This window comes from Alosa sapidissima, chromosome 24 (genome assembly GCF_018492685.1).
Source record: "Alosa sapidissima isolate fAloSap1 chromosome 24, fAloSap1.pri, whole genome shotgun sequence".
NCBI lineage: Eukaryota > Metazoa > Chordata > Actinopteri > Clupeiformes > Clupeidae > Alosa > Alosa sapidissima.
Genome location: NC_055980.1, coordinates 15,329,853 through 15,354,632, shown reverse-complemented (window position 1 = coordinate 15,354,632; position 24,780 = coordinate 15,329,853). Strand labels below are relative to the sequence as shown.

The following is a 24,780-nucleotide window of genomic DNA, read 5'->3' as shown; positions in this document are numbered from 1 at the left end:
GCCAATGCTGCCAACACAGTGTTTCGTTGTGGTGCCTCGGGCATCGGCCTAGCCATGCAAATAATTCACTGTTTTACACCATTTACGAGGCTCAAAGTAGCTCCATACTTCATTGGTAGACTTGACATTTAAAACAAGACATGGAGAACTTTGAAAAAGCACTGGTAGTTTATTTACAAGACGATTTATACAGACAGTACCTTAAGGAATTTTACCGTTCGACGCCATCTTGAATTTAGTCACGATAAGTCAAGCGACGAGTACGAACGAACAGGTATGATGAGGGATCAGATTCCAAAAATAATTCAGTGGAAATGCATGGATTCAGTTGCTTCCAGTAGCAGCAACTGGAATCCATGCATTTTTACGGAATTATTTTTGGAATCTGTTTCATCATGTTTCAACACACTTTAGGTCAAAATCACACCAGAATTATCCTTTAAGGAGCTTGGTTAGTGTGCAGTAGACTGAAAAGTTGTGGGTTCAATTCCCAGCTATCACTGTTGTGCCCTTGAGAAAGGCACTTAACTCCAAGTTTCTCTGGGGTCAATCTAATCCCTTAAAATATAGTTGATATTCCTATGTAAAAATACACTGCAGTAACAGTACCCTTTATGCATCACGTATAATTCATAAATTCAACTGAACCCTGCAACAATTGTCACAATAGAAATCTTGATACACCTTGTACATCCTTACTTTCACTGTAAACAACGTTACAAAAACACAAAACCGTCTGACTGCCTGTAGCCATGGCAGTGTGGTCATGCCCTCCCCACGGTGGCTTAAATCTTAAAGGCCAGACTAAGTCCATCTCCCACTGTGAGCAAGCTGACGTTGACCCGCACGTCCCTGTGGAGCTTCTTGTTCAACTTGTCGAGGCTCTTGGTGTCCAGGTCATCCTCTGCAGGGTTGACGACCTTACCGCTCCAAAGCATCTTGGGAAAGAAGCACGCACAGCAAAAATGAGGATCACCAATCTCCAAAGAGACAGAACATGACAATGTCACAATGGACCAGAGGTAAGTATATATGGAACAGACAGTGACACCATCACCACCCCAATGCTCTCTTTACCAGACAACTGTCGATAGCAGTGAGGATGTAGCCATAATGTCTGATCCCCCACTTACGTTATCAAGGGCGATGATGCCACCTTTTCTCAGGAGCTGAAGAGATTTCTCGTAGTAGTTGTCATAGTTGACCTTATCCGCATCAATAAAGACAAAGTCATATGTCTCTCCTTCTCCAGCTGCTAGTAAATCATCTATAGAGGAAACGATTGTAAATAATACTACTAATTTGTTAAAGAGTGTAATTGTGATACGAATTGATTTTAATCAGCATTACCAAGGGTTTTCAAAGCAGGTTGTAACCGCAGGTCCACTTTATGTTCAACTCCAGCCTGTGGGGATTCCCAATCCGTGAATTAGTGAAACACACTGCACACAGTGAACACACAGTGAGGTGAAGCACACACTAATCCCGGCGCAGTGAGCTGCCTGCAACAACAGCGGCGCTCGGGGAGCAGTGCCTTGCTCAAGAGCACTTAGGCCATGGCCTACTGGTCGGGGTTCGAACCGGCAACCCTCCGGTTACAAGTCCGAAGCGCTAACCAGTAGGCCACCGTTCCCGGAGTCACAGCAACACCGGGTCGATGCGTGGAGCGGACGGAGCAAGCCCCTCTTCCGTCTCCCTGTTCCAAAAATCTGATTAATATATAGTCCTCGGGTAGAGGACGTATCAGATATTAAACTGATAAGAACAGATACTACACTTGATCTTAGCCAAAAGGCCGAGAAGCGATTACTAGCGAGATTACTGTGTTAGTAATTAGATAGACATTAGATTCAGTGAGTAATCCACTTAAAGGAATAGAATGGTTGCCAAACATATATCTAGATATGGTAAATGGTGGATTGATTAAAGCCTAAGGGATATACATTTTTATGTCTCCATTGATGTTCTATAATCGTATTACTCTTTTTCTACAAGGTGCCTCTTAAAATGCCTGATCCAAACATGACAAATAAAATTGAATACTGATTTGTTTCCTTGACATATTTCAGCTGTGTTATTGGTCATATAAACACCATTTAAACCTACATCTTGCATATGAAACGTTTATGACTACATATGAAACAACAGCTACAAATGGAGCAATAAGCACACTGGCATACCAGATTAATATGCTTGTTTTATGATAGAATGGTATCATAAAACATCTTGGTCTTATGGTAGATGAAACTCAGACAGTGCCACCAGTGCTTTCAATAATAATGAGGTTTTACAACACGGTAATTTAATTTCACTTTTAACACTGACGCCGAGAAAAGGAAAGGAACAAAGGCACACTGTTTGGGAAAAGTTTTTTTTTTTTAAAGTAAATGTGGCAACTACAGTAGCTAAAAACACATGGGTTTGTGCGTTGCCAACTGACACAGAGTATGCATTTTTCACACCATGCTATAGTGTACATGCATGTGTGTAACAAATCCATTAAGTTCAGCGAGTGGATTAATGGTTAACCTGAAAGACCAAGGTGTAATTCAGTTTACCCCAAGCAAGGGCAAACTTGATTTTTGATTGATTGTTGACAATTCTGTCCACATGCATGAGTCATGCTTACTAAAACTCAACGGTTACCTGTGGTTATGCATTCCACTGCAAAATGAATACAGCAAAGGACAACATCGTAACTTTGTGTAGACTTTCACAAGCAATTATTATTACATTCTGAAAGCTTCCCATTCACACAATCCTTTAATGGCAAACTATGGCACCTACAGTATGTCCCAAGACACAGGATATACATGACAATTCATTATCAACTGAGCACTTTCATGAAAGCCACTTGTATCATACAATATATGTGCTGCAGCAGATTTGTTTAATATATAAAAATGTTAATAAAACGGTTGTGGTAAAATACAATTAAATTAGTATGGAAGCATACCTTCCATTTTCTGACTTATACTTTAAATATGAAAAGTATACATTTTTATGTAAATGATTCTTTTGACAGGTTAAGAGGATAATGTCCATGCCCGTGCTGATTGGTTCTTACCTCTTTCCAGAAGGGCTTGCCAATGTTGGTAAACTCCTCATTGACATCGCAGGCCACCAGACGGCCATCCTCAGGTAGGGCCAGGGCAATGCTCAGGGCATTATAGCCCGTGTACACACCTTCAATCATTTAGTGTGAAACAACAGATACCACACACTTATGACTTGCAACTCTAATCTCCAAAATCATCATAATAAGCTTGCATATCATATTCACACATGATTAGTGACATTGTTCAGTGAAATGGTTCGTTGCAATGTGTTTTATATGTGAATGACATGAACTGAAAGGTGGAAATATTGTTTAGGGAATAGCCTACACTGTACTTACCAATCTCAATGGCTTTTTTAGCTTTGATTAACCTTGCCATGTTCGCCATTAACTGTGACTGCTCACAAGCCACCATGATGTAGTTTAAGGAGTGATCCATCGTCTTCTGCAATGTGTATGGTGCAAAGGGAAAGCTTAACAAGGTGTGTATTTTATGCATCTCTACATTCATCTTCATGTAGTCAGAAAGCTGTGACATTCCATGGATAATTGAAAGTAGTTATAAGCATTGAAAGTAGTAATAGTTTCATTTACAAAGCTAAAATGAATATAATATAACCTTAACACTACATAGGCATACTCATAGAACTCTATAGGCTAATTCAATGTATAAGGTTGCTTATATATAGATGTATAAGGTTTTTAGCTTGTCATAGCTTGGTACAAGTTCAGGCCTACCAATCTCAGCTTTTTCAAGACAGGGTGCTCCCTCAGGGAATTATTGAGCACATATTGCATCAAAGGGTTGTCCTTTGCTCCGACGTGGCTCTTGAAAATATCCATACTGCTGAATTTGGGTCTTCTTTTGCCTTTGAAACAAGAATGAGTTATTAGCACGCCATTAAACAGTCCAGCATGTCTGACACATTTGCTTCAGGTAAATTAATAGGTTCAGCTAAATCTTGTTGATATGACGTTGACGTGAGTCTACCAAAACTTCAAATGTTGAGGGACTAATTTATCTCTCTTACCAACATAATAACCTGCAACAAAGACAACTCCGAGTGCGGCGGAGCCGATCAAAGCTTCTTTACTGACATTTTGAAGTGACATTGTTACCGGTTAGCAGTCATTCACCAAGGACTCGATACAACTTAGCCTACTTCATCTGAAGCATGTTTCCTACTACGTTACCGTCAACGTAAGTGGTTGTAACCGTAAAAAAAAAAAATACCTGAAAAGCAGCGACTCTCCACATCGGGGCGCTTATATTAGATGCAATATGGTAAACGCTGAGGGGTAGGCTACAGTGTTGCTGTTTGTCACATGATTGCTCGTGCTGTGCATGTAGCTGCGGCTTTGCAACCTCAATGTGTGCAGTTTACCCAAAACATAGGCGAACATTTATGTGATTTTAACTTGCTCCCTTCATTTTGTCTTTAACCCCACGGTTCAGATCATTGTAGTTTGAGTAAGCAATCCGGTGAAGCCAGATGTTAGTAGGCTAACTGAGATTTATTACAATGTCGCAAGCTGTAGCCTAGGTTATCATTAGCATCTGAGAAATTATGATTAGGCTATTCTGATATTTCTAAGACGACATAGGCGTGTGACTTCCACGACGCAGGCTATTTTATTAATCACAATTAGTTTGCTATGTCCATGTGGCATAATCGAACGAACTCCATTCATTAAAAATGCTGTAGGCCTAGTATTAAAAGGTAGCCTAGTAGATAATGCACTCACCTAACTGGACTTTATCGCTCAAGATGCTGGACCGTTAGCCTCTGTGAATTGTGGCTGTGCAACAAACAGTGGATTCGGTTAAAATGGCCCCTATTGTGGGAGGTGGAGCTGAAATTTAACGCGTGACTAACCGATTTTGAATGTCAGGACTGTGTGGGCTGTTGTCCAAGTTAAGTTCATGTTGAGAGTCTTTGAAATATATTCAGCAAACCCTCCTGAGTGTCCATCTATCTCTCCATCCATTCAGTTTAGGCTGGTAAGTCATTCCAATAGCCTAAATTACAGAAAACATAAACAGCCTAATGCCGCCATCCTTTTAGCTTAATAATTTATCACACTTTAACACATGTCCCAATTCTAATGCAGTTTGCTTTGTCATCATGATGTATCATAATGTATTCTCATAACAGTGCCCTCTGCAGTCTATTAGGAGAATGGTCATTTGAAATGGGCGGCTTTGCATTTGCATTTTCATGCTGTGGATATCAGGATTTAATTCTTTCAGCATGATGTTTGAGGTTGGGTGAACCGCCAATGAGCTTCAGTTATAAGACAGTAAAGACAACACGTGAGATTTTGGTATATGGCATATTTTAACAGCCTACAGTATATCTTAACATTGTCCAATGAAATGTGTTAACTCTTAATCAGTAGCCTACTTGAGTGACAATTACGCTATTTGTATTGAGCAGCTGCAAAGGAGAGCCATGAAGTCCATTTCAGTATGATGTGCTATATGGGCATTTGCAGATGGGCAGCCGTATTGTCAGTGAAATCACACAGAAATAAAGCCATAGCCTAACTCAAAAGCTGTTGCAAAGATTTTGACCAGGAACATGGTAAATCATTTCATTTCTCTGAAAAGGCTTCCGAATGGTTATTGTTGACCACAATGCACGTGATTTGATTTTATGGCATGGAATAACAGATGGTATGTGGTGTTTTGCACGATAACACCAAAATAGTATTAACTAAAGGTTATTTGAGCCTCTATTAAGTAAATTGTGCCTACCCCCCAACCTCCCTCACTCTGGGCTGGACACATCATGTGATCTTCAGGCAAGGCATGTGAGCACATGGGAGATGGAGGACATCAAACACCATAGCATGTAATGCTCTTCAACACGCAACATCACACCAGTTAATCTAATTATGATAAACTATCAACTCTAATCTGCCAAAACACACATGAGCATAAGTTCAAGATCAGCGAGCATTATGTCCTTACAAGGCAGTATGAAAGGGGGGGGGGGGGGGGGGTGTCTGAGATCTTTGTATCTTGTTGAATTCAGCTGCAACGCCTTTGATATTATGGGACCGTTCGTTATTTATAAACGGGGTCACCGGAGGAAAATAGGGGAGAGTCATGTCTTTTTATTCTTTGTTGAGGGGAGGGTCACCTATTTTTTTTTTGTCTAGGAGGGGGGGTCACCCATCTTTTGTATTAATGAAAACAGCAAAAAATCAAAGTGGCTTGTTTGATTGTTGATTTCTGTCGCCATATAACGTTCTCTATCTGTCAACATTGAACAATGAAAATAAGGGAGATTTCTCACGCAAAATACGGAAAACTTCCGTCCCCGCTTCAATCAAAAGTTGCATGACCCTCCCCTGCCTGCATGAAAATTTTCAACGACCCTCCAACAGTCTTTTCAAAAAAGACCATGACCCTCCCCGGCCCATCAACAATACCTTCCGCCCACGCTGTAGAGCGCTATGAATCCACATCGACTTACGTTCGAAACGAATCGTTCGAAACTCACCCTCTGCTTTCTGATCTTACAGATCACACTTCACCAAGATGGTGGCCATTTCAGTAGATTTACTCACTAACATTGTTGTGGAAACACAATAAGCATGGAAACTAAATGCACACTTCCTGCAACTGCATTAGCCTACTTGAAATAATTTACTCCTCTAGTAAGTATTCACATGAAATAAAACAATAAAACATTGAGACCATTCAACAAAGCACACTGGGTAATAACAAATTCAACACATGAACTTGTTGCTATGGACTCGTCTCTAGGCTTCCTCAGTCATTGTAAAGCTGCTGAAGCTGAACATTATCCAAAACTCATTTTTTTAGACGAGCGTCAATTTGGGAGCTTGCTACACCACTTCCTTCTCAAATGGCTTAAAAGGCCGTTTGCACAATTTCAGAAATAATCACAGGGACCGAAGAATAACTAACATGCCAACTTTTCCCGGGTTTATCATTTTAACGTTTCCCCGCTGTCTTGCCGCTTTAATATTTTCCCGTAGAATATCCCATATTACTGTAATACTCTCATAACATTAGTCCTGCATTCTGGCCTGTCTCTGTGTTGTCCTGTTGTTACCCCTAGCCCTTCCAGTGAAACAGATGTATTCAAATCATCGTTTTGCTTGCTTGAATGCGAACTCAGAGTGATGTTAACCTAGGCCTATTTAAGTTAACAACGTGGTTGTCGTGAGAGCACGATTCATTAGCGCTTGCAGTGTTCGGCCGTAGGCTATGCCTACGTGCGCACCTGCCAGGCTACTCAGCTAGACAAAGAATTCCCTCTGTATATTCACTCCAAGTTGGCCTACCATAACTTACCAAATACAGTGTAGACCATAAACTGGCTATTTATATGACCAAATGTATTTGTTCAACTTTATTAAGCAGAATTACGCACTGCTACTTGGAACGTAACACATTTTTGTTGGCAGGAGAGAGAATGATAGCGATTAACAAATTGCACTTGTTGCTGGTTACCAATAAATAGGGCCTACTATATATTTTTTTGCAAACAACAAAAACAGAAAGGATGGAGACAGCAAAGCTAGAGATGGGCAGGAACAAGGTCAATTGGTAGAAATGCTTGTCAAAACGTTAGGAGCTGGATGTGTGGATGAATGAAGCACAATTATGCTTTATAAGCATGCACACTGTTTAAAGTTAGGCTAGGCTACACCGTAAACTACAAGTAAGGGACCGTTCGTTATTTATAAACGGGGTCATCGGAGGAATATAGGGGAGGGTCATGTCTTTTTATTCTTTGTTGAGGGGAGGGTCACCTCATTTTTTTTTGTCTAGGAGGGGTGGTCACCCATCTTTTGTATTAATGAAAACAGCAAAAAATCAAAGTGGCTTGTTTGATTGTTGAATTCTGTCGCCATATAACGTTCTCTATCTGTCAACATTGAACAATGAAAATAAGGGAGATTTCTCACGCAAAATACGGAAAACATCCGTCCCCGTTAACGTTGGAAGGGTTGGAGCAACAAAGTAGCCTACTTTATTCACGCTTAACAGCCTATATCCATTTGGTCAACTTTATCCAGCCCTAAAAAAGCTAACTTTGGTTTACTTGTAGTTTACGGTGTAGCCTAGCCTAACTTTAAACAGTGTGCATGCTTATAAAGCATATGTGCTTCATTCATCCACACATCCAGCTCCTAACGTTTTGACAAGCATTTCCAATTGACCTTGTTCCTGCCCATCTCTAGCTTTGCTGTCTCCATCCTTTCTGTTTTTGTTGTTTGCAAAAAAATATATAGTAGGCCCTATTTATTGGTAACCAGCAACAAGTGCAATTTGTTAATCGCTGTCATTCTCTCTCCTGCCAACAAAAATGTGTTACGTTCCTAGTAGCAGTGCGTAATTCTGCTTCATAAAGCAGAATACAGAATACAAATACATTGGTCATATAAATAGCCAGTTTATGGTCTACAGTGTAGGCTAGAGTTGGTAAGTTATGGTAGGCCAACTTGGAGTGAATATACAGGGGGATTTCTTTGGCTCTTAGCCTGGCAGGTGCGCACGTAGACATAGCCTACGGCCGAACACTGCAAGCGCCAATGAATCGTGCTCTCACAACAACCACGTTGTTAACTTAAATAGGCCTACTGTAGGTTAACATCACTCTGAGTTCGCATTCAAGCAAGCAAAACGATGATTTGAATACATTTGTTTCTCTGGAAGGGCAAGGGGTAACAACAGGACAACACAGAGACAGGCCAGAATGCAGGACTAATGTTATGAGAGCATTACAGTAATATGGGATATTCTACGGGAAAATATTAAAACGACAAGACAGCGGGGAAAAGTTAAAATGATAGGCCTAAACCCGGAAAAAGTTGGCATGTTAGGTATTTTTCGGTCCCTGTGATTATTTGTGAAATTGTGCAAACGGTCTTTTCAAGTCATTTGAGAAGGAAGGAGTGTAGCAAGCTCCCAAATTGACGCTCGTCTGAGAAATTGAGTTTTGGATAATGTTCAGCTTTGGGAAGCCAAAGCCTAGAGGAAGGAAGCCTAGAGACGAGTCCATAGCAACAAGTTCATGTGTTAATAGGCTAATGCAGTTGCAGGAAGTGTGCATTTAGTTTCCATGCTTATTGTGTTTCCACAATAATGTTAGTGAGTAAATCTACTGAAATGGCCACCATCTTGGTGAAGTGTGATGTGTAAGATCAGAAAGCAGAGGGTGAGTTAAGAACGATTGTGTAAGTCGATGTGGTTTCATAGCGTTCTATAGCGTGGGCGGGAGGTATTGATGATTGGCCGGGGAAGGTCATGGTCTTTTTTGAAATGACTGCTGGAGGGTCGTTGAAAGTTTTCATGCAGGCATGGGAGGGTCATGCAACTTCTGATTGAAGCACTCAAAATCCCTCCGGTTACCCCGTTTATAAATAACGAACGGTCCCTAAGTAAGCCAATAGACTGTGAAAATCTTTATGTTGCACTATAGCTGTAGTAACCTGTCTTTTACAAATGAAAGTAATATTTACACATCTATAACATAATTCTGTCATGATTGTGCTGCCATTGTGCTTCAGACTTTTTAGTTTAAAAGTTGTTAGTTTTATCATATTGGCTTTGTCATATTGTATTTTTTCTGGAACAATTGGATTCCATTGCAGTTTGAAGTCAAGGATTCTTTTTGCTCTATGTAGCAGAATTGCCAGAGAAATACTTTTTCTTCATTTAAGGGTCATGTCCAACCTGTAAGTACCCACAGATGGCCACTAGAGGACAGAAAAGACTTTATTAGGAAACCCTTCCACTTATTTAGGAAGCATGCCAGTGGCACTGCAATGTCACTCTGCTGCTGTTCTTGCTTTAGTGTCCTCAGGGAAGGAGTCTTTTCTTCAGACCTGACAATTTGTCATCATGCCATGAATAAAGTGTATCAAAATAAAGGTCCAATATTAGATTTAATGAGGTAGCAGTTTAAATGAGTGTTTTCTTCTTTTTTAAAACAAGCTCCATGACCCACCCAGAATGGTTCTGTGACCCACTTTTGGGTCCCGACCCACCAGTTAAGAAACACTGGTCAAGTGAGTCCACCCTATATGCTCCTGACTGTGTGCTGCACTAAGGGTACCTTAGGTTTGGTCCTGACTCCTGGTGTCAGTCTGGTTCCTGAACTGCTGTTTGCTGAACAGTGTTTTTTACATATGTTTTTTATTAGGTATCTGCATGTTGAGGATCCAGGGTCTTGATGGATTATAAGCCACCGCAAGAGTTCCTACTTCTGACAGGCCCTCAAAAAGCTTTTGTAACATACTGTACAGTTCTCTTCCTTTACCCAACTTTGGACACAAAGAAGCCGTTATTACCAAGGTAAACATTATCAACATTATGTCCCACATCAGTCCATTATAACATGTACATTTCAAATATGCTCTGTTGTGCTCTCATGTTAGCTGCCACACTGTGTCGTCTCTACACATCCTGCAGCTTATTATGAGTTTACAGTTTATTAACAGTTTATTACAACCCTGCTGACACTTAAAAGCTACAATGACATGCACCGTAATAGAGCCAAGATGACAAATGTGTTTCCTGTATCATCCGTCAAACGAAGATTTAGATCTGTCCGTCTTCTTTCTGACTTCCACAAGGGAGAGATACAACCCATTAGCGTTTTCATAGTCTCTCATCAAGCAGACAGCTGGACTTTGGCAGCAGACTACCTTTCACTTTGACTGGCAGCTGAGTGGGCGATTTTCTCTGAGTCACAAAAGCTCGGGGAGACAGGCCGATCTAGCAGCCCTCCTCAGGCCTTTGTGAAAGGCACATTCTCCTGTCGACAAGATGAAAGTGTTTTTTTTTCTCTTTCTTCAAAGATGGTCCCCACTGAGAACATTCTTATATCTTAGGGGACTGACTATTTTTACACTTAGGATATTCTCATCCAAACGGGCTCCCAAAACCAAATGTATGTATAATGTCTACCGTATGCATACTGGATACATCCATGGCTGCATGTTGTACAGAGATGCGAGAGACTTTTATGTTGGGTTGTGCATGTCTCTGTCAGAGATGCCATTACAGTCCAAAAGCCTCTGCGCACTGAAAAAGGATTTATTTAATTTCACCAACATCCCATGTGTGACAGCCTTCATGTTTGAATCAGTCACAACTGTCGTTCCTATCCTGTCTACTTTTTGGGGAGCATAAAATAAAATCATTACCATTCAACTACGCCCCCCCCCCCCCCCACACACACCCCCCCCATTCGACTAATAGATGTGTGAATAATACATGGCAACCATTTACATAATTCATAATTAAATCACAACTTGATGTGGTGGAATTTATTAATTGTGAAAACGCATGTCCCGCCATCCTAATACACTAATTTATTCCTTCATCTTCTATTGGCACATTGCGCGTTCAGCTGTGGCCCAGTGTTGGCTCCGGTCCTGTCGTCACATTATACATTAATACATTGTTACAACTAATGATCCCTTATTCGCCCTGAAAGGCCAGTCTCGCCGTGATAGCAACAATATGCATTTGCCTTGAGAATTTAATGGGGGATTGTCCCAGATTAGAGTTGTCACATGTGCTGGGGTAATTGCATTTGAATGCTCTTAAGATTAGAACTAATGCATTGCAGAGGGCACTGCACTGCGGGGCTGTCGGAGTCACAGGCCCCTACCCACCCCATCCGCCCCCCACTTACCCCCCAGCCCTCCACTGGCTTGGCATGGCTCACAGGGCTTTCATTATAGATGGCCTCCACTCTCGCTCTCTCTGTCTGGCCCGGGTCATGATGGCAAGTCCAGTTCAGTTAGGTCTGCTCAGATTAACTAAACAATTGAAGGCATCTCTCTCTCTCTTTCTCTCTCTCTCTCTCTCTTTCTCTCTCACACACATACACACACACACATTTACTATTAATGAACTCTTGTGGTTGCCCCTTCAACATTTTCATTTTATGTGCTGAATCCATACAGGCAATGACACTGACACTGTTTGCCAGAGAGCCGTACATTACAATGAAAGCATACACCCCCTTATCAGTGCATGTGCCGATGTTCTGGCAGTTGAACCCATGACTGTGGTGATCTCATGAACAAGCTCTGTGTCAGCTGAGGTACAAGAACATTGTCTTGACTGTGTTGTGTGTTTTTTCAGCAACTGATTAAGCTCTGTAAGCCTGAGGACTACACAGCTAGTGTGTAGTCCTAAGTGTGTTTCCCTGTGAAGGCATATGGAGCTTTCAACAATCAGGAGAAATATTTAGATGGGGCTTCATAGTGACCCATAGTGTGTGTGTTCATTATGGCTCTCGTTAATACCTCACTAGGGCCTCCTGGCCCTGACTCGCCCCTCCGAGGGGTATCTGTCATTAGACAAACAAAGGCTTCCCTTTCACTAATGGCTTCTCGGGCCTTATGAGAAATCGGCAGTGATCTATTGATCCGGTGTCGCCTCCTTCCTGGGTGACTTATGCCTCCCCTGATGGCCATTACCGCGTATACCGCGGCCTTATCAGTGGAAGCAGGGGGCCGGTCGTCACGGCGACCATAAATCCCCGGGCAGGCTGCTGTCAGTGTAGCTCATGCGGCGGATGGACGCTGCCTCGCTCGCCTGCCGGAGTCCTTCTGGTGACCTCCAGCGCTCACGTGGCTCTGGCGCCACGGTAACGACCTCTACACAGGTGTGAGGCACGAGTTGGATGGGCTGGTAGGGGGATGAGAAGAGATAGTTGTGGGGGGGGTGGGGGTAGGAGTGGAGGGGGCAAATTGGCCTGCTGGTCTCTTCTTTAACAGAAGATCAAAATGGAGGGCAGCCCCCCTGTGCTGTAAACTAGCCTCCGAGATGATGACACACTGTTCTCCCGCCATTCTACTCTGCCGTGCACCAACCCCTTAAATCAATTCACCGTTTCTGTCTCCTCCTTTCAATTAAGTCTCCCTGGGCTCTTAGACAAAGCGTAATAAAGCTGTAAATCGTCTAGCCCCCCTCGCAGAATCTATGGATGTTCTGTCCCAGAACTGCTGTTCAAAGTGCCATAAAGCATCCAGTAAGTCGGCGATAAAGATTAACAATTCTTTAACTTCCCACAAGGCCCTACATTTCATTCAGTGAGACCTCAATTTAGTGATGACTAGCTGTGTTTGCCCTCGTTCTATTGATTACTTTTTGTGGTGTCTTCATTTGGAGACCCACCCTTTTGAACTCACTCTGCTGTGTGTGTAGGCCCAAGGATATGTCCCAGTAAGTCCTTATTAAATATGTTACCCTTTCTGAAGAAGTACACAAGAAGTACACAACACAAGTTAAATATTTCCCTAATAAACAGGAAAAAACAACTTCCTCTCAGATACATCCTTTTGGTGAACAATACGACCAATTGACTTCTTGTCCACAAAGCAATTACGATCACTTGAAGTATTGCTGTATGCGTTAAGGAGTGTGTCACAAACCCCCATCAATAAAAACAGAAAGCACCCCATTAACTCTGTGATTTCACGACATTGCTGCTTCACAACCTGATAATTCGTTTATCGCCTTGCCCTTAACCCATAAGCATCAGTGACATTATATTACCCCCTCGCCCCTGACTAAGATTACTTTGTGAGTTATTTGTCTGGGCGTGGGTGAAACACTAGAGCTGAATTATACTGGAGAAGGCGACGTGGAGCGGGACAAGAGACCTTTACTTGTGAATGCATGAGTGCGTGAGCTCAGCACGAGACTCTAGCCTTAAGCCATAATGATTAAATGTCAAGTAGAAGACAGTCGTTCTTGCCCGAGCCCAAAACCGCTTGCCACTTCGTACAGACATCCAAAACGAGAGGCAATGCAATGCCATTCTAAACAGAGGATGTGTGCTGTTATTACACGGCTCATTAAACAGACCTTTTAAGGCACTGGTTACGCATCAGTTAATAGACAGATATATTTAAAAATGCCTATGCTCATGTTAAATCAGAGGCCCAAGCGTGTTTATGTTAAATAAGTTCTCGTTGGAGAGAATGATGGATTGATTCTGTCTTGCAGATTGTGCTATTTTTCCTGAGAGATTTGGGTAGCGAGAGTCTATGTCACTAGATGGCGCCAGATAGACAAACGGCAAGAAAGGGGCCCAGGGAAAGAAAACACACACAGTATCATCCCTTACAATTGGGATCTGGTTCATCAGCCATTGTTGTTGTCATTGTGTCAGCATTTGCAGAAGTTAAGGGGATGTTTCCATACCACCACCATTACATGTCCATACATTAAAGTCCCTCTGCCCTTTCAGGAGTGTCGTGTCGTATGTCCGAGTCAAACACGTGCCCTTTTACTTGACCCCTCAGGAAGATCTAGTGCGCCAGCTGTGCTCTTCGACTCGGAGGGATTCCTGTTGCCGTGCTGCTGTCAGGCCAGTTATTTGGGGCCTGCACTGTAAATCTCTTCCAATTGGGCCATCAGGCCACCAGAATGATCTACACGCGATGCCATTCTCAGAGAGTCGTTAAGTTATTATAAGTTGTTTTAACGACTCACGTGGATGACTTAGTCCTCACATACACAGGCTATGCGGAACCAGACATCATATGATGATGAATTAATAGTAATGGGAATAGTAATGTCAGAGGGATGCTTTGTGTCTTAACTCAACAAAACTAGTCAGGAACATTCTTCAGTGCTGTGTCAGGTGTGGTATGAAGGACAGGTCATATTGGATGATAAATGAATAACCCTTCAGAAAACCAGAAGAGATGTTTTGTATCTTAACTCAACACAAATACGCACAAAAAAATGTGTCAAGGCATGTGGAATGCAAGGGATGGCTAAAATGTGCTAAAATATGTTAAAAGTTGTTCCCAGTGTGGGCGGAGAGTGGTGTATGCGGCGTCCATCTTGTGCAGCTTTGCCCTTTTATCTGACAGAGAGACTGCGTGTACCCACAGCGGAGGAATTTATGAGCAGCTGGCTGGGTGGGTGAGCTGGGCACAGCTTGTAAAACAAATTTCTGCATGCTCAAAGGTTTTTACGGCCCTCTGTCCGTGACAGACCGCCGCAATACATCACTGCTGAGAGCAGCGCGAGAGACACTTCCTCTACTATGTTTAACTCTGCCGGGTTTAATTCCGGGGTCGTCCATCTCGCCAAAGTGACGTGCTGGAATTCCACACATGGCCATCCATGTGCAGAGGAGGAAGGCCAAGATGAGACCGTGATTTCTTGGTTAATATCTCTCCTCTTTCTCTCCTTTCTCTCCCTCTCTCTCTCTCTCTCTCTCTCTCTCTCTCTCTCTCTCTCTCTCTCTCTCCTGGACTCTGGCTCTCACTTTGAGTCATCTCCTTCTGCAGTGTGTCTTGAAATGAGGATTCTATGTCTTTTCGGAATGACTTGGATTGTTTCCAGTGCGGGAACATGGAGTAATATCTATTTTCCCATGTTATTGGACTGGTTTGTCAGGGGGGACTGAGGAGTTTGAATCTTATCCTTAAACGCACACTGGATTTAGCTGTAAGAGTCAGATCATGATGCGACGTCTATGCTTTTTAAGGTTTTTGGCAAAAATAGAAAGAGAGAGATTAATTTATGAAATAGAGTCGGACAGACAATGTTTGAAAGTTGAATCACTTTGAAATCCTAGGCCAAATAATTAATCGTGTGGTGCCCCGTTTGAACTGACATTTTAATTTCCACCATAAAGCAGTGGTCTGGATTTAGCAAGTCGCCAGGTCCTATAAAAATGACTTATCTGCAATGATTGTTTGATACCTTGCTGATCATGCAAAAAATGTTCCCCTTACCTTCCCTACGCTCTTCCTTGGATTTATACCCTGTCAATTAAATTGTGGGCACAGTATCCTGTCCCAGGCCCGGTGATCTATCATTGTGTCCCAGATCAGAAATTCATTATACTTGTGGGGTAGGGTGGGGTGGTCTGGGACCTGGAACTTTTAGAAAATGCTGCAGAGGCCATTACTTTTAAAGATGACTGTCATCATTTGTCCAGAGAAACGTCCTTGGCTTGCATCACATGTAATTGTATATAGAGGCCGGTGGACATCAATTCTCTCGCCAAGTGACTGGCGCTATTCATTTCTGCAGACAGGCCCCGAGCGCTCGCGTCAAATTAGAATCCTAAGCTGCTGCGAAGTGCATCCATTTTGTGGTTGTCAAGCCGAAACCTGAGACGCGAGTTAGCTATTAGCCTTCTGAAACAAGGCGGTGCTTCTCACCTTTTTGACTGGCAACGCCAGGTTTTACACCTAGAAATGAATAAATAGATATATCTGTCAGATGGAATTATGGGAGCCCTTCTCCGTGTTACTGGCTGTGCTGAGCAGAGCCTATAAATGCTGAGCGTCTCTGTCATGCGGCGGAGAAGGCAACGAGTAGCCGAATAATTTGTAGCTGGTGGTTTCAAAGTGCCAGGCATGGCATCAAATCAGGAAGCACGTGTCCGTCAAATCCAAATCCCTATTGTTCCTCCCTCTCATGGGGCAGTTTGAAATGTTAACCACCCGGTGAAAGAAAAAGGAAATTTCCGATCGTCTGGCGGAGGCCTAGTGGCTTTTTGGTGTTGTTTGTTGTCTTGTAGGCCACTCTTCCCTAATTCAGATCAACAGCCTTTAATCCACGCGACTGCTCCACTTAGCCAAACCGACCACATCCCCTCTCTCAATAGATCAATAAACCCCTAAACATAACAACAAATGCCATCTCACGACTAGCAAGTGTATTGCTTTAGAAAATACAGCTGGTTGGTTTTCCTCGTGTAAATTTGGCTTGAGCGTTTTATAGTGCTTCCCTATACCCCCCACCCCCCTTTTAAAAGCACAGATCAATGATCTGATTTCCTCCCCCCCACGCTGTCAGTCACGGGAGATTAGCCGATGTAAATGTCAATCTCCACTGCCTTGTTCACATGCTTGTAAAAAGACAAATTTGGCTCACCCCTCTCCCCACATTGATTTGCTCTACTAATCAGAAACCCACTCGGGCCATTATTTCAAAGGAGGGGTTGGGGGGTGTGGGGAGGGTAGCGATTTGTTATGGTGGCTGTGAGAGTGTGGGAAAAAAAACACATCACATTTCAGGTAATATTTCAGGCGCTTTAACTGGTTGACTGGTAATGTGCTGACACCTCAAATGTTGGATACGCCAAGGAGAGATTGTTTGGGGGAGCAAATAAACGCTTTATAGGAGATGGATGATAGGAACGAAGGAGTATGTCTTGCTAATTCGCTCGTTAGGAATGGCTTTTGCAGTCATTACATTGACTGTCCTATATACCTCTCGCTTTAGTGTTTATTTCTCTGCATTCGGGGCAAGTCTGTTCTCATTTGCACAACAGCGCCGGCTCGTAAAAAGTCTTGTTTGTTACTTGGGAGATTGTGCTCAGAAAGTCTTGTTTGGCTTGGGCTGTGTTAAGTGCATTGGGCTTGTGCTAATGTGTATATCGCACAGGCCATTACCGAACTGAAACTCTTTCATTAAATTGAACTATGTCATCCTATACTGTATAGCCAGGCCTTTGGGAGTGCTGTGTTATGAACATCCATCTTCCTGGGCAGGGGAGAGAGAGATAGAGAGAGAGAAAGGGAGAGAGAGCATGGGAGAAAGTGTGTGTGTGTGTTTGTGTGTGTGTGTGTGTGTGAGTGTGTGTGCTTGTGTGTGTGTGCGCACGAGAGGAGTGGGGATTTCATTGACCACAGCCCCACGCCTGGGTGAAGTAGTAGTTCATTTATCCAGCAAATGTGTTGCATTGATCCTCCGAGGGGAAAATGAGGAACAACATATTTTCCGAGCTGACATCATTAAGCTGTTAATAATTCAGATCTAGTTGCTGCGCTAATAAATATACTGATGGGAGATAAGTGGCTGAGGCTGATGAATGCAATTAGAGTCGGCCAGCACTCACGGGAAGAGAGAATCATTTAAAACCAAAGAGTCTCACTTCTGCTTATCTGGGCGGGACATTGTGCGCAAGCACACACACATGCAGAAACACAAGCAAGATGTGTACACACACAAACACACACACACACACACACGCATACACACACATACACACACATACACACACACACACACATACATGCATACACACACACACACACACACACATACATGCATACACACACACACACACACACACACACACATACATGCATTTATACACACACATACACACACACACACACACACACACACACATACATGCATACATACACACACATACACACACACACACACACACACACATACATGCATACACACACATATACACACACACACACACACACACACACACACAAACACACACACACACACTACAACATGGGTATACACACACAGGCATCCGCACACTCACACAAACTCATGTATTCTCATAAACAAGCACACACACACACACACACACACTACACGCACATACTCTCTTCCCACCAATGGACAGCATATTGACTTTTCCACTGAAGAGACAGCCAGGTAGATGATGCTCATTAAGAATTCTCATTAGGCATTTTGTTACATGGGCAGCAAGGAGACCAACAATGTATCAGCTCCACGGAGCATGACTGGCCATTACAGGAGGAGTTAAGGCTAAGGGGGAAAAAAAATCCAATCTGGAAGCTGAAATGCCCGTAATTAATCTTATTGGCCACTGTGAATTGTCCACCTCCACACTTTCGTCTTGATTTTTGTGTTGCACTGCTTTTGTTCCCCTGCTAGTCATTTGAGTTTTGCACTGTACAAATGTGTTGAGACTGCACATCTAATGTTTCTCTGTGTGTATGAGTGCAACCACATTCAAACCCTTGGCTTTGTCATTCGTAATCCAACTGTTGTTCGGTGGCATGCTATCCAAGTGGTTGCCAGAAACACACACACACACACATAGATTATCAGGGTCTGGATTTTCCAGGCTAGTGTATGAGTGCAACCACATTCAAACCCTTGGCTTTGTCATTTGTAATCCAACTGTTGTTCGGTTGCATGCTATCCAAGTGGTTGCCTGTAAATTATGAATGAGGTTTCAATGAGGTTCTTGAGCTTTTAGTCACCAGTGAAATGCCTTGTTGGTACACAGTAGGCATATACAGTCTGTCACTTGTAGTTATGAGACTAATATGGGCTTTTTTGTCATTCTTAATATTTCAGTATGATCCCATTATTTGTGAGAATGGACTATTTTGCACAGAAATTATGAAATGATTAATCTGATTTTATGTTATCCATAATCTTAAGGTCATGGTTATTAATTATTTGTTAGGTGAACTGCTTTCACACTGGGAGCAATCACTACACATATAATGTTTATTTTACATTTTAGACAGCAACAACAAACAAAATCAGACTTCAACATCAAAATGAACTGGTCACCATTCATCAGCCCACTAAAAAACGTCTTTTGAGTATTTCACGTTCACAACAGGAAGAGAGGGGGTGGCTACTGGCAAAATTTATCACGACCAACCTGCTCATGTCTCTTGTACACCTTTAATCCTGAAATCACCCTGGTTGGCAAGTTCCTAGGCCTAGAATGCCAAAATCCAAATAAATATATTGACTTTGTGAGACAGTTGGCAGTTGCACACACTCCTTCTGGATCTGAGGAGACACTCTAAGGTCAGTTCCAAGAAACACCTATCTGCAGTTCCCTCACAAACCCATTACTCAACGTGAAGTTGCTTGGACGTCGTCAGATTAACACCTCATAAACGTGTTTAGGTGCTGTGGAGTTACCTAGTGACTTTCACATGGGTGTTGCCAGTGACTTTGACATGGACGTTCCATATGATTTGGAGAGAGGTTGTTGCTGTAGGATGTACTCCACCTACCCTAAGTGACTTAACAAATGTGTTGGATGGTGGTGGAGGATACCGAGGTGATTTACTCCATCTGTGAGTCTCTCCTGAGTTTCTTCACTCTTTGAGTCGGCGCCTGTGGCTCCGTTCATATCTGAGTCACGGCGTAATGCCTCCACAGGGTCTGGAGGGACGATCAGAAATCGGAGCCACTCTCATCCTGGCTCCCCGGGTCGGTCGGTCGGCCGGTCCGACGGCCTGTAAGGCTATTTCCATGCCTGCCCTAAATAAGCTATGAAGTGTGCTTAACCTTTGGCAGTGCAGTGCAGAGCATCATAAACTGTTAAGTGCTCAGATGAGAGCTCAGGAGAGAGGCTGTGAGTGAGCTACTCTAGTTTGCATGGGAATTGTAAAATTTTGAATTCTGTGGAATGGTAGACTTATTTGTTGAGTTAATTTTGAAGTGTTTTTAAAACTGAAACAACACAAACAGAAACAGAAATAACAGCTTAAAAATGCTCCTATGATATTATTTTACCAACCCTAAGTCAAGTCAAGTCAAGACAAGTTATTTAAATTGTTTACAAAAATTGTCAAAACAAAACCCTTTCTATCATCTACCAGCCTCTTTCTCTAAGATCAAATGTCATGAATCCGGTAATCTTTCCCATGAATAATTACTGTATTATTTCACCAAGGATCTTGACATGTTAATGTTAATGTTAATGTTAATATAAATGTTACTGTTGCAAAACTATCACAAATGTGAGATCCACCCTGGTGAACCTTAACACCACCACCTCGAGTATCAGACCTCTCCACCATCCTGTGTCTGACATTTGTGCCAGGCACTTGAGGACGTGCCTAGCGTAGAGGCGATAAGAGGCGATTAAGTCGTTCCTCCTGTAGAACAACAGAGGAGTGATCACATGCAGAGCGCCGCCGGTCCGCCCTCGCTGGCTACCCTCTTTTTATCCAGACCGCTCAAGTGGCTCTGACAGCTGGGGGCAGACAAGCGAGGCAAATGCCAGGTCACGGACACACTCGCACGCCCCCACCATCACACTCGTTTCCCACACCCTGGTTCTGCTGTGCCACTGAAAGAGGGTGTCAGGAACCCCTTTACCCATATATGGACGGGGTGGGTGGGTGAGGAGGAGTGGGCGGTGTTGGGTTCAAAGGCGTTACTGTCGGCGGAGAGCGTCCCTCTCTCTCCTGGTCACCCTGAAGCCCCCTGAGTGGCCGAGGTGAATAATTGATGACAAACGATGTTGACACGGCTGCTCTCGTGGCACAGTCTGATGAACGCTCTAATAGGCCCCCGGCTTAGGCAGGTTTGGGTGTCTGCCAGAAAACACTTAAAAGAAATGGCCCCCACTATGTGACACAGCACAGCACCCACAACAACACCCACCACTGGGAACCATGGAAACGGCCAGTACAGGAACTCTCATAACCCGCATTGCCACTCTTTTACTCCTCATCATGTTTGTTATGATGGAGCCTCTTTCAATTTGTGGAACATTTGGCCTTAGTATGTGTTGTGTCGTGTTGTGTTAACATGTCGTTGTTTGTTGTGAAGCGGCATTTAGAGCATACTGTTCTACTTCATTATGTTTGTTATGATGGAGCCTCTATCAGTATAGACCGTTTCAATCTGTTCCAGGAGGGTTTCCAGTTGATACGTTCTAAACCAATGCAGATACTTTGAAATGAAAATGAATTGGACTTTAGACCATATTTGTTCGTCCCCAAGTTACCATTAGTTCTGTGCCGCCGGAATTGCCTTAGGAACGCACCTGTTTGTTTATGCAGTTGAAAGGGTCTATATTGAATGTATGTTGTTATGTATAGTATGTGTTGTATTGTGTTGTGTTAACATGCAGATGTTTGTTGTGAAGCGGCATTCAGGGCAGTGAGAACCTGATCCTGGGCTCAATATGTGGCATTAAGAAAAGAAACATAGGCTCCTCCGGGGTTTAGCGGCAGAGTGCCAACCACTTACGCAACGAAATGTGAGATCCACTCTTTTTTTCCCCTTATGTGTCTCTTTGTGTTTGTCTGAATGTGTTTGTGTGTATGTGTACTCGCTCTAATTTCTCCAACTCTTCAAAATGAGAGTCTCACAAGCTGTGAGTGTGCTCGGTGGGTGGGTGGGTATTGGTAGGAGTTTGGGGTGGGGGGGGGGGGAGTAACTCTGGCGATTAATGTTCTCGCCTCCATAATATCGGAGAGGAGTGCACTGACAGGTCTGAACTGGATCACGTATCGCGCCTCTCTCTCGCTCTCTCTCTCTCGCTCTCTCTCTCTCGCTCGCTGCCACCTGATGAATTATTTCTGGAGGCCGGGTCCGCTGTCAGCCTGTATCAGTGACATGCTGACAACAATGTAATTGTGGTGAGAGAGAGAGAGAGAGGGAGGGGACGGGGGTGGGGGTGGGTGTGGGGTGGGGGGTGTCCCGTTTCTCTTGTCCTGTCGGTCTCCCTGCCCGTAATGGCTACATGACGGCCACTCCTTTTTGGGGAATAGAAAAAAGAAAACATGACAAAAAATGAAAATGGACACCTCAGACACCTTCAGAGATGTGTGTGTGTGTGTGTGTGTGTGTGTCTGGCTGCAGGTGTCTGTCTGTAGGCGCAAAGCGGCTTCATTTTCACCTCTTAGGAGTTTCATTTACCGTTACATTAATCACAGAACTAATTTGTCTTCGTCCTCAGACTTGTCTTCCTGCCTAAGGAGGACTCACTGCAAGCTCAAGTTCTCGAGGACCATACAAGGCGAGCAGCTGTATCATTCCTCAACGGTAAACAGGGCACTCCAATCAACTTGCCGACCTGTGGACGAGCTGTGGAGGATATTTTTGTCCCTCCTTTTGACACAAATTACACAACATTTTTTGTACAAATCACTATAATTTTTTGAGCCTACTGTACCAACCAATCAAAGATGCCACTCGCCTCACTAAATCTCGCTTCAATCGAGAGAGAGAGACAGGGAGAGAGAGAGAGAGAGAGAGAGATAGAAAGGGAGAGAGAGAGAGAGAGAGAGAGATAGAAAGGGAGAGAGAGAGAGAGAGAGAGAGAGAGAGAGAGAGAGAGAGAGAGAGAGAGAGAGAGAGATAGAAAGGGAGAGAGAGAGAGATAGAAAGGGAGAGAGAGAGAGAGAGAGAGAGAGAGAGCCCCTGTACACCAACACCACGTAGGGGCTCCCCCGTTTTTTCCTCCATTTTCAAAGACTGTTTAATCTTCCTCTGGAGTATTTGCTGTCACATCATGTCGGAGGCGCTCCTTGTTTTCGACAGCGCATTGTCTTTTGATGGGTCATAAAAGGCCTGGTCTGACGGATGATGTCCGCAGGCACGTCTCTTTGTAGTGCAACGTGATGAGTGAGTGAGTGCAAGTAGGATGGTGGTTGGTGTGTGTGTGTATGTGGGGGGGGGGGGGGGGTCGTAGACACCAGGAGAATGTGAGATGTTATGCAGACCGTACTGCATGGCAGGATTCATTTCAGTGAGTGCAACACATTTCACCATGTGAAAATTGTGGCTGTGTATTTTGATTCTGGGTGATGCATTATTGAATGCGTGACAAATGGGTTTTGCTGACATTTTGGTATGTTACTGTAGGCCTTTTAAAAGCTTTAATGAAGATTTTTTCAACTGTCTACCTGAGCTGTTGCCCCGCACATATGTGCTAAGTCATGGGGTCTCAAACTCAAATGAGCTGGGGGCCACTTCTGCACTTCTGCCAATGTCATCTGACTGAAGGGCCAAGTCAGTGTTAAAGAATAATACAAAAAAGAACAGCCATTTTCTAAAATGCAATGTTTTTTCAAATACTGTATTTTCAAACACAAAACTACAAACAGAAAGTTCAAGTCTTTTTTAAAATCTTTATCTTAGACACCTGTGCTAGAAACCTTAGCTTTTAAATAAAATAATGATAAAATAAATATTAATACAAATTATAAAAACAAACAAAAAAGCATAAAAACATGTAGGCCTATGTGTGTGTTTCACACCAAATACAAATATTTTCCTCTCATAACTTTTTTAAACCTGGCAAACTAGGCGTCAGGGTTAAGAAAGCAACACCATTGGATTTGTATATCAACATTTCAAAAGGCCATGGCTTGAAAATGTAAACATCTTTGAGTATAAACAAAAGTTTATGAAGGGGGTAAATTTACCTATCTAATTTGCCACTGGATGGCAAGCAACCTCAAATTACGCACCTTTCAGTAAATACTGGATGAACATATTTGAGCAGGTTTACTTTCTTTTTTGTCATATTACCCACATAACAAATTAACAGGAAAACACCTAAGATGTATACCAACAATAGTAAACTATTACTAGCCTATAACCACAAGGCCTACAATAAAGTATCCTGGTCAAATCAGTTCCTATCGCGGGTGACTTTGTAGTTCTTCAGAGCCCTATTTCTACTAGCCCTGCTGTCTGTACCACGTCCATTACGGACATCATCACGATTACCACTGTAACCTCCAAGCTATGTTGGGCAGAGGGTTGAAATAAGCATGGTAGAGTATGCTTAGTGGACACCGTCCCATACACGCAAAGACGCACCTCCATTCACAGACGCACCGTGACTATCACTGTCAATAGACGATCGATCATAATCTCCAAAAGGATTCTCCTTCAGAATCAGAGTGGGTGAATAACATAGCCTACCCAAGACTTCATCACACGTGAACGTTTTTCAACATTTGGTGTAGGCCTTTTTCTGCTTCAATTTGTGCAAAACTATGGCCTGCATCGCTTCCGCGTCATTACAAATGCACGTCTTCGTGTTTCTCGCGTGTAGCAATACAAGTATTTCCTGAAAACTTTGAGCAGCGATTTTGGGTTTGAATCAAGCTCTGGATGTCTAGGAAATATTGGAGGAGAGTACAAATTTGTCCGTACTTGGATCTATCATCTATTTTAATCAGTA

At 43.0% G+C, this 24,780-nt stretch overlaps 1 protein-coding gene, 1 long non-coding RNA gene and 1 other non-coding gene across 4 annotated transcripts; 1 reads left to right on the top strand and 2 right to left on the bottom strand.

Moving 5' to 3' along the window:
- Positions 1 to 609: 609 nt before the first annotated feature.
- On the bottom strand, positions 610 to 5,055 carry LOC121699775 (catechol O-methyltransferase domain-containing protein 1-like). Of its 2 annotated transcripts, none has more exons than XM_042082193.1 (7): positions 4,805 to 5,055; positions 3,797 to 3,927; positions 3,398 to 3,503; positions 3,068 to 3,186; positions 1,351 to 1,405; positions 1,134 to 1,267; positions 610 to 938 (listed from the first exon to the last, which is right to left on the bottom strand). In XM_042082193.1, exons 2-7 carry the CDS (start codon positions 3,899 to 3,901, stop codon positions 786 to 788), a joined length of 672 nt encoding a protein of 223 aa, XP_041938127.1. In that variant the 5' UTR covers positions 3,902 to 3,927; positions 4,805 to 5,055; the 3' UTR covers positions 610 to 785. The 2 variants fall into 2 exon arrangements, with proteins under 2 accessions (XP_041938127.1, XP_041938125.1); XM_042082191.1 differs by lacking the exon at positions 4,805 to 5,055 and adding an exon at positions 4,090 to 4,240.
- LOC121700790 lies at positions 1,617 to 1,807 on the bottom strand. The gene has a single exon (XR_006027286.1). It is a non-coding gene; the product is annotated as a U2 spliceosomal RNA (small nuclear RNA).
- On the top strand, positions 4,974 to 22,664 carry LOC121699786. Its single transcript, XR_006027030.1, has 3 exons — positions 4,974 to 5,060; positions 10,246 to 10,397; positions 22,543 to 22,664. It is a non-coding gene; the product is annotated as an uncharacterized LOC121699786 (long non-coding RNA).
- The last annotated feature ends 2,116 nt before the right edge of the window (positions 22,665 to 24,780 follow it).

Coding starts and splice junctions, on each gene's coding strand:
- LOC121699775 (XM_042082191.1), bottom strand. CDS start 4,171: ATGTCACTTCAAAATGTCAGTAAAGAAGCTTTGATCGGCTCCGCCGCA. Junction 3,187..3,397: donor TAAAAAAGCCATTGAGATTG/GTAAGTACAGTG, acceptor AAATGATTGAAG/GTGTGTACACGGGCTATAAT. Junction 939..1,133: donor GCATCATCGCCCTTGATAAC/GTAAGTGGGGGA, acceptor TTCTTTCCCAAG/ATGCTTTGGAGCGGTAAGGT.